Here is a 14,186-nt window from a genome sequence, read left to right as displayed (position 1 = left end):
TGGATCTAACCTGAATTGGGCTTGCATTACATTGAAAAGAAGCTAAGTCAAGAAAGACCATGGTGATGATAAGTTTCTCTTGCATTATCCCATTAGCTGCTAATTTATGAAATATTACTTGATCAGCATATATTATAGCCAATTGTCATGGAAATGCAAGGAATACCATAGCTGTAAAATGTATAAGGGCAGAGCAGATATGTGGCCTAGGTGGATGGCGTTTTATATTGTTCAATAAACATTAGTCAAAGTGTCTGTGTGCGTTTATTTACCAACTGCAAATCACGTATGTATTGAAGGGAAATTGCCCAAATAAAAACTTGTACTGATGATGTTCTTGTCTTGAGAAATACCGTCCTCTAAAAAATATGATTGTAGTAGTGAAGGCTATACCACTAGCCGAATTTCAGAGAATTTGGAATGACCTTGCAGGTTCTAGCCTCCTTTGAATTAGACAGTGACTTCTGGTACTCTGATTCTTGTTCATGGGTTCAAAGGAAATAGATGCATGTTCTGTGTAGTAGGTGTTATGAGAGTGAATGGGGTTTTGTCTTGCAACAAAATCATGGCACAGCTTTAAGCTGTTAATGATTTTTTATAAGTTTATCCTCATTAGCTCTATTACTAAGCCTCTAGTTTTTTCTCCCCTCTTTTTCATCCCACTCTGTCCTTGCTGTTTGCCTCCCACTGACTTTTAGAGGAAATTTTAATTACCCCAGTGATACAAAGCAGACAGAGATGACCTGATGTCTGGGTCTTTTCCTAAAGTGATTCCTGGCAAGCATACTGAAATTCATTAATTAGTTCTGCTTGAGACCAGAAAGAACAGATCAGTATTCTCTTGTAGCAGCAGAATCTAATCTACATTTCCATGTACAGCTATACATTTAGTCATAAACTCATGGAATAGGCCAAGTTAAATCCTCCAAGCCATGGGTTTTTTGAATTTCTAAAATCGGCTCTAGTAAGAGTTCAGGATCTAGAGTCCAACGCTGTTGTTGCAGATTAAGGGGAATCTGGCAGCATTCCTTGGGCTGCTGCCATGTGGATCTGCTGGTAGAATACAGTATGATAATATGTTGAATTTGGCTCATTACTCTCAAGAAATACTTCCATAGATTTTGTGGGACACAGGTTTAGGAATTGGAATGGTTTTATGTAGGGATGGTCTTGGGCTCACTGCTCTAGACAGAGCTGTTATTAGCGGTGTATATCCAAGATGGTTTGTGGTTGGTTTAGCCTTGTAAAGTATCCATTTTGTACTATTGCATAGAGAGAAATAGGTCAAACATACCGGTGTTTTAAATTGCTCGACAAGAGTCTCATCTTTTTTGTTGTAACTTTTACACTGCAGGTTTGAAGACTGATCCACCACTTAAGTCAGTGTGCACTCTGAAATTCTGCTTTCATATAAGGTCAGACCCAAACAGCCATTTAAAATACTGGACTAACTGGGATAGGACTGACTAATAGTCGGATTTGTTGCTTGATAAAATTTTGAGTGCTACATGTGTTAGTTTTCTCCCGTATGTAAATTGTTTCACTTAGCTTCTGAGTTTGCCCCCAAGTAGGTCAATGGCAGGATGCCAGTGCTTTTGAGAACTAAATTGTAGAGAACTGATATTCTAGAAATCTAATGTAGTTTGGCCACAGTCTCAAAAACCGTGTAACACTGGATGTGCCTGTGAAGTCCTTAAACTTTGAGGTTGGTTTAGTACATTTTTATTGCTTCTTGAATGAGATAATTCAATGAGTAGACTTCATTCTTGTCTTTATACAGGTATTAGTCTAGGCTGTGGTAACTTCTGCAATCCAGATGAGTGATGGTGGTAGATCTGACTTTTACTTGAAGGGAGGCTTTTTTTGGAGTAGCAAAGAGATCTTCAATGAAATAGCATGTTTCAATCCTGTTCTTCCATGGGAGGGTTTCCATCTGATTGGATATGTGTGGTTGCCTCGCCATGCATCTGATAGCAACAGCTTGCAGCGCAAGCAGATATTCTGAAACTTAGTCAGGTGTGGTCCCATGCTGTTGTGCAAGTCAGTCAAAACACAACAATGTTAGTACCATTTCAGGTGCTCACATTGTGTGTGTATAATTTTGAATTCCATCTTCTGTGCATACGCAGTGTGCTTCTGACAACAGGTCACTCACAGCAGGCATCTTTTATTAGCTGTGAAACATTTATACTTCAATGGCATTTAAATAATTAATAAGGCTAGAAGCAAATTTGAATAAAACCAAAACCAAAAAACCTTTCTCCCCACAACTGAAATAAAGCATGCCTCCATCCCCCCATTCTCAGGCAGATGTTACAATGCTGCTGTCAGTGCAGCAGACAAATATCCATTAAGGCATGATGAAAAGCACTTGTCTATTTAAGTGAAAATAAAGTAAGAAAGAGAAGCTGAATGCTGTATGTGCACACCTTAGGGCAGAGGTTGACCCTCTGCTTGCTTTTCAGATGCTCGCCTTTGCAAAACTGTAGTACGAGCTGTAGCTTTGGCCTCAACAGAAAGAGATTTCTGCTGCTGAAAAAGCATGTCTAGTTATGGATAAGCTGTACTGGATTTTATTTTCCTACTGAAAAGATAAAAGAAAATACCAAAGTAGGGATGAACACAAATATGAGCTGCTTGAAAGAGCAAAAATGACCCCAGATATACTTTTTCATGCAACACATGAGGGCAGGATGTTTCCTGTTTCTTTTACATAAAAAAAACCCCTAATGATCTTTCTAGTGGTGGTTGTGTGTGTCATTTTGGGGGCGTGTTTTGTTTGTTTGTTTGTTTTTGTGTGTCTCAGAATCCTCCAGGACAACTCATGATACTTGGTGATTTTGTTGCTGAGTTACGACAATTAGTCTCAATTTGCTCTGCATGGGTAAATTTGCTCTGCAGATAGTCAAGGAGTTGCATTCTCTAGTTCACATCTAAATACGTCTTTCAGGAATCCCTTTCTTCTCTGTGGAGACAGATACTGAATGTGAGCACAAGGCAAAAAGTGTTACAGCTTGTAAGATTGCATCAGAGAAACGTAGGAGTGAGAGGATGGAGTTTGTGTGGACCCTTGCCCTGGTCCCAGGGAGGTGATCTCTGCTCTCTAGAAAGCAATATACTACTTACTGACCTAATCCCAGAAATGAAACTTCCCAACCCCAATCTGTTATAACACGAAGTCGAGAGCAGAGTGAGGTAAATAGGGGACGGGCCTGATGCCTGCCTGAGTGTTGTCTGCAGAAGGGAACTCGGACTGCCTGCCATCAGCCCAGCGCTGTGACTGGGTAGCACTGGGTTGCACTGAGCAGCGCTGCTGGGAAACATTCGTGCACAGCTCTGCCATTAAAAAAAATAAAAGTAGAGGTGATATGCTTATCCTGACAGTGACAGAGAGGACTCAGGTACCCCTAACATGTTTTATTAGGGGAGAGAGAACTATTCTGGGCAGCTCATGACTACCTGCCACCGGTATCACTATGAAGTTAACTAGCATGTACTGGACTGCCACTGTTTGAAGTGTGACTTCACTGCTTGCTTGTTATTTCTCCTGTTTATTGTATAGGGGTTTTCCCCCCATGAAACAAAACAAACCACCAACTGTTTTTTTCAGATCACATAGCTACTTGCAATTAGAAATCTACTTGGATTCATACTGGTCTCCAATTCGTTATCCTGTTGCCTGTCTGGCACTGAGTATCATTGAGTAAGGATTGCCTGTATGGTTTTCTTGATTGTATTTTGCTTTTGTGACTTTTAGTTTCTCATGCTAATAGTTTTGGAAGAGTATATTGAAATATTTGTGACATGAGGAAAAAACACTTAAGAACTTCACTGCAACCTGTGCAAGTCACCTAAATGCATACAAGAAAACTCATCTCTTATGAAGTACTCCTGGGGAATGCTTGTTCTTCTCTTATTAATGATAATTTCAGTGGAGATGCATGGATAAGGCTGTACAAATAAACACAGCTGCGGAATGTGACATAGTAAACAACATGCTGAAACCTCTTGGCAGAGTGTTATTTACCAGAGAGCCCAAATGCAACACTTAGTTCATGGAAAAGATGGCATTTAAAGTTTCGGTACTTTTGAATTTTTCAGAAGCAAATATTTATCTCTAAAAACTGCTCAGGCTAGCTTTATATTTACACATAAGGGGGCAGTGTGGTACTGTTAGCCAAGTGCCATGTAGGTGCACATTAGATTTCATTTTTATATATTGCATCATGTTTTAAGAAATGGCTTTAGCACTCTGAGCACAATTAGAGCTTTGTCACTGTCTGAGAGTCCTGCCGTGCCTGTACTGTGGAGAACCAGGTTGGACTGTTTCCTTTCTTTATAAACATTTTGTTTTTAGAGAGTTCTTTGCACTACTTTGGCGCTGTCTTGTAATCCCTTGTTCATAGGCATGTGAAGGAGTGGGAGCCGTTTTTCTTAACACTGGTATGGGGAAGTTCAAATTACATCATTTTACCTCCCCCACAGCAACACTCACTTATTGGGAAGGAAGGTAGTATTTCCACTGGAGCTTTCCTTTGCACACCATATATAGGCTTCCGGCCCACTGCTGCTCAGTTTTGCCAATATGATAATTCTTCCACAGTTTTCATGGAAAATGGTGTTTCTGATTATTTTATACCAGCACAGTCTTCTCCCTGCCGGTACAAGAGTGATGATTAAACAGCTATAAGCCAGTGTATACGTGGGTTCTTGGGTCATCTTATTCCTACACACGTTAATATTCAGGGTTAACAAGCCAGGATATGATGGCATGTAGAGTTTCTTACATTTTTAACATGATGTCTTGCGTGCCTTACTGCAGGATGCTTAGGGCATTTTTCTCACCTGTAGAGAAGCCTGGCTGGCTTTTAGCTTCATGCTGCACCTGACATATGCTGTAATAATCCAAAAGTGTGTATCTGTGGCGTCTCTTTATACTTTCTGCATGAATTTCTACTGCATAAAAAGCTTCTCCTTCGAAGATTCGTTATGAGTCTCCTCTTTATAGTATTTCCTATACAGATATGTGGCAATGTAAAGTTGCAGAGTAAAAGAACACCATATACTGTTTCATTATATCTTGTTATATTACCGTGTTGTGTTGCTGTAAGGTGTCGTACAGACACAGGGCTTTTCTTTGTACAGCTGCTGTTTGTGTTTTTCTTTATCTGCTGGTTTGTCTTTGATGAAATACATATTAAGCTAATTTGTTCATGTGTGAATCTGCCATGATCACTTGTAAAAGGCTGCTGTTAAATTGTACATCAGCATACTGATAATTTTCTGGAAGTAAATCAGCATCATTAGACTGTATCCTGTATGTGACAGTTAGTCACATACAGAAATGCTATCAGGTTGAGCAAATCTGCATTGCTGGTTAATCCAGAGAGAAATGACATGGTATTTTGTATGGAGTGGTGATATGCTAACGGTCGTGACTCAAAACATAAAATGATGACAAGAAATGCAATCCTTTTTATATGCATCTTTGTGAATATCATAATTTAATATAAATGTGACTCAATATGCAATAGTTAACCGAAAAAATTCTCACATGGTATGTTACTATGGTATCCCTCACTAAAAACCCCTTCCCTCAAAATTTTCCCCTTGCTCTCTTCAAGAGTATGTTTGGGTTTTTTTAAGTAAAATGGCTGATATTATAACGGTATCACAAGTTTTGAAAATTAAAGTGTGTATTCTGGCAAAACTATAGGTCTGAGCTAAAGCTATAAAGCTTTTTGGTTACTGGTTCATAAAGTTAGTATCCCCCTTTTTTCCCCTTCCTCTCCATCCTAGCTGGCAAGCATGGCTGCAAATATTTTGTCTTTGGATTAACTGATTTGCAGCTTGGTTAATGTGTAGACAGTGCTCTTGCTTATTTTCATATTATATTATATTTATTTATTTATTTTAAAAGCACTCATTAAAGACCCACGGCATACTCCCAAACTTGAAGGAATGGATTTTTGGCTCCTGCCTGCTTTGAATGAAATCCAAAACAAATGTTGTTTGATAATGGTTTACAGTTGCATTACGCAGGTTGCTCTTCGTGATAAATAATTAACACCCTTTGTGTTCTTGATTGCAGATTTTCAAAACCCTGCCTGATGCCACTTTCCCTGAGCCAATCTCTATGTCAGTATCTCCTCCAAATGCCCCGCCAAGGCAATCAAGAAGGCAAGGACAGCGTATTAAGAGGCCTCTGGCTGTTTACAATCTCTGTCTTGAGCTGGATGATGGTAAGATGTTAGTAATAATTTCAGTCTTTGCAGCAGATGGGCTGTGTATCCTATCTTCAGTAGATGCTTTCATTTCATGTTTCATTTGTGTATGTGTGTGCATGCACATGCATGCTTGTTTAATTGCTTTGGAACACGTAAAGAAACAAGGAGAGTACAGAGAAAGGAGAGCATAGAGAGTACTGTCCTGTGACATATGTTAAAAAGTAGGATGAACTGTCTTAAATATGCTTTTCCCCTCTAAAAAAGAAGCAGCTCCTGTTTCTTTGGGGAAATCTCTTTGACCTCTACTGAAATTACACAGCCATAAGATAAATGGAGAGAGAACTAAAATTAAAGCAAATCTTTTATGAGAAGAGCTAATGCAGTCTACAGTTAAATTCATCTGGATTAAAGGCTCAGGTCACCACTGCACTAGAGAATACTACTACTTCACTTGAATCTTCAATACCTTGATGTAACTAGCAGTAAATACTTGTAAACTTGCCTTACTGTTGAGAAGCAAAGAAAAAAAAAATCTTGCTTTTGCATGGAGTCTGCAGTAGCAACATACAGTGAGGCAAAGGGTGTATAACATCTTATATATTCTGACTGTTGGCCAGAAACATAATCATTTTCCTGAAATTTCATTGCTTGGGGGTACATACAGTACTGAGAAGGCAAGTCAGGGCTCATTTTGTGTTGCACATTTTCTCCACCCTATTCCCTTTTTCCTTCCTAATGTTGTTAGTCAATTGTCTTTTCACATGAAGAATCATGGGATCAGGGCACAAAGTCCAGTTATCAGCAAGTGAAAATAAACAGGAAGATTTTGAACTCATGCAGTAGTATGAGATTCACTGATGAACTGTCATTAAATCAGTGGTCAACAGCGGTTGATTTCTTAAGGAAAGAGCACAAATACCTGCAACAGCTGTTACGTGCAGGTTTTAGAAATAAACTCAGGGCTGTTTATTGTCTCAAAGCCAGTTTTACAATGAGTCTGCAAGAAATTCAACATGCCTACTGTCAGATTTAGTTCACCAGAGAAATAAGTAATCTCTGTGCCTTTCTTTTCTTGCATCAAAAATGAAACTAAATGCCTTGACTAGAAGGTGTTTAAGGTGCATCTACTTAAAAAGCTTAAGCTGTGTTAATTTGAATAACATGCTACCAAAAGCTAAGAAAGCTCTTGAGCTATACCTGCAATAATAAATTTATCTTCATTTGAAAAACAAAACAAAATTGAAGCCACTCACAGAGTTGTTTACATCTAATTTTGAATGTGAATCCCAGCAGGTCGCAAGATGTAGCAAAACTCCAATTCCATGCTGCAAGGTGTGCACTGAGGACTTGACTTTGACCCTAACTCAGTAGACAGAAAGTATTTGATGGATTTTTTTTATTGTAAGATCCAAAAATACAGTGTTACTGTTGAAAACTGTTATAAATGTTCAAGTTCTCCTAAATACAGTCCATATTTTTGTCTAATTTGGGCATCTTAACAAAGAGAAGAACTGAGATGGTTAAAGGCTGTAATTGTTATATATCAAAAAGAAATTTGGTACTTGTGTGGGACTTCTAGTGTGGTGAATTGCAGAACAACCTAATATGTCATTATGCATGGTAGAACTGTGATGAAGGCTGAATTGCTGCAGGTGAAGTCACAGTTCCAGGGTGGATGGCACTGAGTTTCAGTGGGATCTGAAAATAATATTTCCCCTTGTAACTTCTAAAAAATATCCACTGTAGTGTCTCCAGCCACTACTGAAGGTAGTGGTATGCTCAGTGTGTTGTTGCTAGAAACTGGCTGTTGGTAGGTCCCGACTACATGTTAATGCTTATTTTATTTGTGTTTAGCCAGATAGTTGTGTCAGTAAGGTAGTCAGTGGTTGGTACAATGGTTGTTTGGCACCTGTGCAAGTATGCATGGCAATACAGTACCTTGAGCTCAACTGCGTCATTGCATTATCTGAGGAACTACCCCGGTGGATACAGGGTGCATAAATCAGCCAGGCTGATTAATTGTCTAGTCACTGAGTAGAGCTCAGTGCCTCCAAACATGCTGTTGTAGGTTTGGTTGCCTTCAGTTATTTTTTTCTTTGGGGGGGGGGGGGGGGAAGGAATAAAAGTGAGCCTGGGCTTCATTCCATATTTACCTAGTTTCTTGGCTAACAAATGCATGTTTTATAACTGCTCTTTGGAAGATTTTATCCTGTGTGTGTTTTTAACAGGAAATTAAACATTAAACCCCTTCCCTCCCCCCTCTTTATTCACAATGGCATGAGTTAAGCACCAGGCATAAGCCAGTGTTTTGTATTTCCTGGATATGGCAAAATTATCATAATCTTGTTTTAAACCAAGTAGCTGATACATATTTATATGTAATGTATTTGTAGACAAATATATCTCTAAAGTTATTGTAATTATATATAAACATTTTCTATGCCTTGAAACTAGAAGTATGTTGGAGACAAAATCTCTCTGTGCTGGAAAACTTCTTGAGTGTGTTTCTTTTAGGATTGTTATGCAAACCAGGAAATTGTTAGAAAAGCGGAAACAAGTCTTTTAACTATCAGCTGCTCCAGGGAGTTAACAGGCTTCAGAATCCACTGCTTGAATTGGAAATGCAGGGTTCGGGCCAGCTTTTCTTTTTAAAAGCACGTTTGCAGTCGGGAAGCTTCTTGACTGCACACAAAATGTATGCAGCAACCACCCAGGAAGGGCTGTAAGTGACATAAATATTGATAGATATAATAGCTGAAGAACACACGCTGTGTTTAACAAAAATCTTTATTTTGCCTTCTAGTAATTAGCTGTGCTGAGTTCTGATAGTGCATAGATTTTCCTTGTACATGGCAATTAGAGGTTTAAACCTATTTGCAAACAATTCAAGTATTATATTTACTACTGTAAGGATCTTCATTTCCTGAAAGACAAACTTAAGTCACAGATGATAACTGTCTGTTTTTCTTTCAACTTCTTTTCTCTGTGGTAAGCCAGTTACTAAATTTTCACTCTGAAGTTTTTCGACATCTCAGTGTCTCAAGTAGAACTAGACTTAATGGGGAACTCTTAGCTACTTTCATACGTGGCCTAAACCTGAAGTTCTTGTTTAAGCAAAATGCAGATTTGTCTGAGATTTACATTAGGATCATTTCCAGAGTTTTCTTGCCTTCTAAAATGAAGACATGGGATTTGGGTTTTTTTTTTCTTTTTCTGGAAAGAGCTTTTTTGAATGAATTTTAGAGTGAATTAAGTAGCAATGCAGAAACTCCCGTGGCTTACAGTCTCAGCTATGTACGAACGACTTTGCATTCTCCCTCTGTCTCTCTATGCAGAGAGAGACTGACTGTTAGCTAGAACAGGGAGTTGTTTATGCTGTTCTTCTAAAAATGTCATTGGGTCTTTCCCATTTGGACAGTCCGTATATATCAGAAGAGAGCTCTGTTTATATTTCTTCTCGAAGGCAATGCAGAGTTACGGTTTTGTTCCCTCCCAATTTTATTTTAATTTTTATATATTTTTCTTGTCTTGTAGCAAAATAAACAGTTTTTTGTTTTGTTTTGTTTAATCCTTTTCTGTGCCAGAGACTAAGAGAGTATTAAACTATTTTGCAGGGCTACTAGAGCAACATGGCAAGAAAAGTCCTGTGTAAGGTAGGCAGTATAATGCAGTCCATCCAAGATGAACAGAGAGTCAGCATGAGTTGCATAAATCACACCTGGAGTCAAGAAATGGGTCTTGCGTGGCAATTTGTCCAACTACAGAACAACTTATTTTCTAAACAAACCAAAATATACTACTTAAGCCACAGTGCTTGCCGATGCCTTATTCTATTTGAATACCCTCTAGGTGTCAACACTTCTCACTGGCACATACATGGACATAGCACACTAGTATCATATGGGGGGCTGCTTTGTTTTGTTTTTAAGGCATTTGTCTCCTATCCCCCCCACTCTGGAACTCGGGAAGCATATGGGGTGTTTGCGATAGCTTGCTGCTGCTGCTGTAAACTAAATGTTATATTTACAGTGCTTTAGAAAACAGATTCTTGTGTAGAATTCTAAAAGAAATAAAAATTAGAACTGCTACTTAACCCTTTAAAACTTTGTGCTAACTTGTATTACCCTCTGAAGTATTTAGGGAAGCCAAAGTATGAATGGTATGTTAGTGTTGAATAGGAGTAGCTCTTTTTGACTTTTTTTTTTTTTGGTGGGAATTAGAGTGAGACAGTGTCTTAAATAGGGTGATAAATTAATTTGCATGAACTACTGTGGCATTCAATTAAATTACTTCATCAAAGTAAAATGTGATATATGTAATGGTTACGTAGCTTCCATGCAGTATTCCCTCTCTCTCCTTCTCCCATCCCTTCCTGCCCCAAACAAATAAGTAAAAAACCATAAACTTCATTTGGAATTACTGAACATAAAACCTGGATGTTAGAGGAAGCCTTGGATTTATAATAAGGAGACTGGTCTTTGGAGCTAGAACTGCCCAGAACTGCAAGGTTGCAGGTGTGAAACCTGGCCTTGAACTCTTTCTATTTCTGAATCTGCTGCTTGGAAGTGTTTCTGTAACCTGGCACATAGTAGGGGAAATGGAAGGAAAAGCAGCAACATAGGCATATCAAAAAGCCATAAGGGCTTGCAACACTTGCTTACAAAGCTATTGTTAACAGCTGAGCAGAACACACAGCTATGCTGTTACAAAATAGGTACACCAATATTAGTTGTGAGGGGAAGATGGGGATGATTGCTGTTTGCCATGTAGAATTTAAGACAGTTTGTATTTCACCTTGCTGCAAGAATAGTTCCTGCAATTCTATGCGATCTATCACAGCTTTTTCCACTTGATGGCTCTGAGTAGGATGAGTGCTATACAAAGTAAAAGTCTTTTTGAGCTACTGCCAGTAAAGGTGAAGCTTTTTCTTAGGTAATAATGGGTATGCATAGGGTCCCAGTTTCCTATCAGATAATCAACTTCTGCTTGGAAAGCTTTGGGTCCATAGAAGGCACTTATTTTCTTGGAGGTATGGAATAATTTTGGTCCATGCTTTGTATACACAATATACATTGTCTGGCCATTGTTATACCTGTGAGTAATCTACTTGCTACAGCCTACTTGCTGCACAGTTATCTGAAATCAAATGTAACTGTCATAATGTAGTAAACATCTCTTAACTTTTATTTCTTTTCAAATGATGTGTGTCAAATCTTCATGGTTGGTGTGAGAATTGCCTTAGTATCACAGCCAGTGCTTGTCTGCTTTCAGTATATGAAATCCAGAGGCTGTAGAAGTGTTCAAAGTAAACACATCCACATGTGCACACAGACGGATCAGATGTAGTGAAAGTGAATTTGAATAGACTTAAAACTCAAATCTGAATTTAAAGAAGGAATGGGGAGTTCAGGAGAAAGGGTCAGTCTTTCCTTGAGGCCAGGCATTATTAAAAATCTCTGATCTCCTGTAATAATTCTTCATCTCTCTAATTCTCTACCTTCTGCACACAGACATGCAAGGGCACATAATACTGTAAGAAGGCCAATTTGGCATGCTAAAGGCCATTAATCCCCAGGCATGGAAGTCACTGACGTATCTTTGCTACATGCCAGCTGTGCCCTGGCCAACCTCTGTTGGTTGAAAGTAAATGCTCTCACCCAGCACACAAGAGTATAAGTAGAACGAAGACTTGAAGCTGTTCAGCTCTTCAGTCAGTTTCCTATGGATGAGAGTGTGCGTTTCACTGAATAAGGTGTTTCCTCACACAGGGTGCTCTTGCTTCCCTTCACTGGTGACAAGGATAGGAGAGAAGATCTTGGAGCGGGGAGGTGGTGAACTTTCTGAAAGGCTGATACACAAGTTAGAAAAAATGATTCCTCTTCTTGTTTTGCTCCCACTCTGTCAGTGTTTTTCATTCGGTCAGAAAAAAATGTATTCTTGTTCTTCTGTTGGCTTCTGGAATTCTTTGTCATATTTGGTCTTCTTTTTCCCATTTATTTTCTGTTTTCTTCTTTTGAAAGTTGCACTTAGTGCAAGATGAATTACCTTACTATCACTTCTTTCCTTCCCAACTGTACTTGCAACTTGCTGAACCAACAGGGAGATTGAAGGAGTACTTAGGAGATATGGAGAAGTAATAGTGGTGGGACTAGCTTGGCTAGGATTGCAGTCTCATCTAAGGCTGCTTGACTGGGGCCAAGTGAATTAGCCTCCGAGACCATGTTAGTGGGAATCTGCAAGCAAGAAGATGCATGATACCTCGTAAGTTTGGTATCCCTCTGAGCAAGTGGGTTTCTGTTGTTCTGTAACGGGGGTGCAAATTCACTGGTCATGAGTGTGCTCACTTCTTCTGTCTCCCTGGCCGTTAACACTGCTTGGTGCTGCCTGTGTGCTGCCTAGCCTCCTTCATCCATTTCCACAGCCTCCCTTCCACAGTGCAGCTGAGTCCTAACCTGAGCCCTTGCCAGATGTGTAAAACAACCTCGCCCAACCCACCCCCCCCCCCCCCCCAAAAAAAAAAACAACAAACAAACTCATGCAGACATCTAACCCCAGAGTGTCAGAGGAATGGATAGTGGTAGAAGAATCCAGGCACGGAAGAAAATGTTGACCTAACTACATTGAGGTAGCAAAATCTGTCTTCCTAATTGCTGCCTTTTAAATCATCAGCTGGGAGATTAGGAGGTTCCTCAACAAATGTGTCACCTGGATGTTCAGTTAAAACAGCTGATAAAACTTCCTTAAGGGCTGCTTAGCTTGTTTTCAGTTGTCTTTTTAATAAGCCATAGGCACGCTGCTTCATCCATCCCTACACTGAAGTCACTGTTATGGCAAAAGGAGAAAGGCGAACAAAATGAGGAAGGAGGCAGAGCCAAGTGTCAGCAGCATACTGAAAATGTTTGAGTGGCTGTCTTATGAGAGACCTGTCACATATACAATGTGAGAGAAGTTAGTCTTTGTCATTATCCAAGTACCACCATGGGTTGTGGAATTACTGGTAATAAACTTCTCCTTTTAATGGGAAGTTATTGCAAGTGAAGTAAGCTAAATAGCAAGAGAAGAGGAGACAGCAGCATGATATTATCTCTGTTTGACAGCTCGGGAAAAGAATTTTTGAAGACCTTAGCTTTTGGGGGTGGAAGGACCCTTACAGAGACCTTTTCCAGCTGATCAGTGGCTGAATTGCCAACACAACAGAAAAGAGGAGGAAACACGGAAGAATATTTTAATGGACTTTGGAGTTTTTGATGCCATTTAAGAAGTGCTGCTGAATTAGGGAACTTTTAGCCCTGATTATAGCATTGTACCCCTTTTTTGATCTGCTTTGGTTTTTCACAGTTCTCATTCATTAGACTAGAGCTGTTCCGTTGGTAGGTTTCAATACAGGTCTGGACCATAGGTAACTGTTGCCTGGACTTACGGAAACCCAAAACACTCAGCGCTACCAAAAAATTATGAAAGCTGTGGGGCAATCCATTTATCTTACTATTTGTCAGAGTTTTCAGAAAGTAGCTTCAGTTCATCACTGCATTTTTCAGCCATGAAATTAATGTGTGGCATCTGGCCAGCCTGGTAAGGCTGGAGGTTGTATGTGGTTTCCTGCCAAGCAAGCTCTGGTAAAACATGAGTAATCTTTGAGTTTAGATACTGCTCTTGTTATCATAGTATACACAAATCAAAAGAGGAACCCCTCTGCATGCTTGTATCTGATTTCTGTTGTGTTTCAAAATTGAATTATGCGATATAAATGAACACGCCAACCTTGTGTCCATGACTCTGTTTTGAACTGGTTTTCCACAGCTTGAGGAATAAATTGGAATTCTTTACCCATTTTAGTTTTAGCTTGCTCAGCGAAAGGCTTGCCTACAATTCTATGTGTCTTTGGGATTTTATTGACGTAAAGAAGTAATCCAAGCAATATTTCTCCTGAATTTTGAGAGAGGACCTGCGGTGAGGGAG

At 39.3% G+C, this 14,186-nt stretch overlaps 1 protein-coding gene across 1 annotated transcript in view; it reads left to right on the top strand.

Annotated features, from left to right (window-relative positions):
• ARHGAP10 (Rho GTPase activating protein 10) overlaps positions 1 to 14,186 on the top strand; it is a 129,258-nt gene that overhangs the window by 83,520 nt on the left and 31,552 nt on the right. The window contains exon 19 of the mRNA XM_009327511.1: positions 6,092 to 6,242. Coding sequence (XP_009325786.1) covers positions 6,092 to 6,242 — 151 coding nt within the window. The remainder of the gene's footprint in view (positions 1 to 6,091; positions 6,243 to 14,186) is intronic.

This window comes from Pygoscelis adeliae, unplaced genomic scaffold (genome assembly GCF_000699105.1).
Source record: "Pygoscelis adeliae isolate BGI_AS28 unplaced genomic scaffold, ASM69910v1 Scaffold157, whole genome shotgun sequence".
Classification (NCBI taxonomy): domain Eukaryota; kingdom Metazoa; phylum Chordata; class Aves; order Sphenisciformes; family Spheniscidae; genus Pygoscelis; species Pygoscelis adeliae.
The sequence above is the reverse complement of the archived record's forward strand: the minus strand, read 5'-3'. Positions and strand labels throughout refer to the sequence as shown.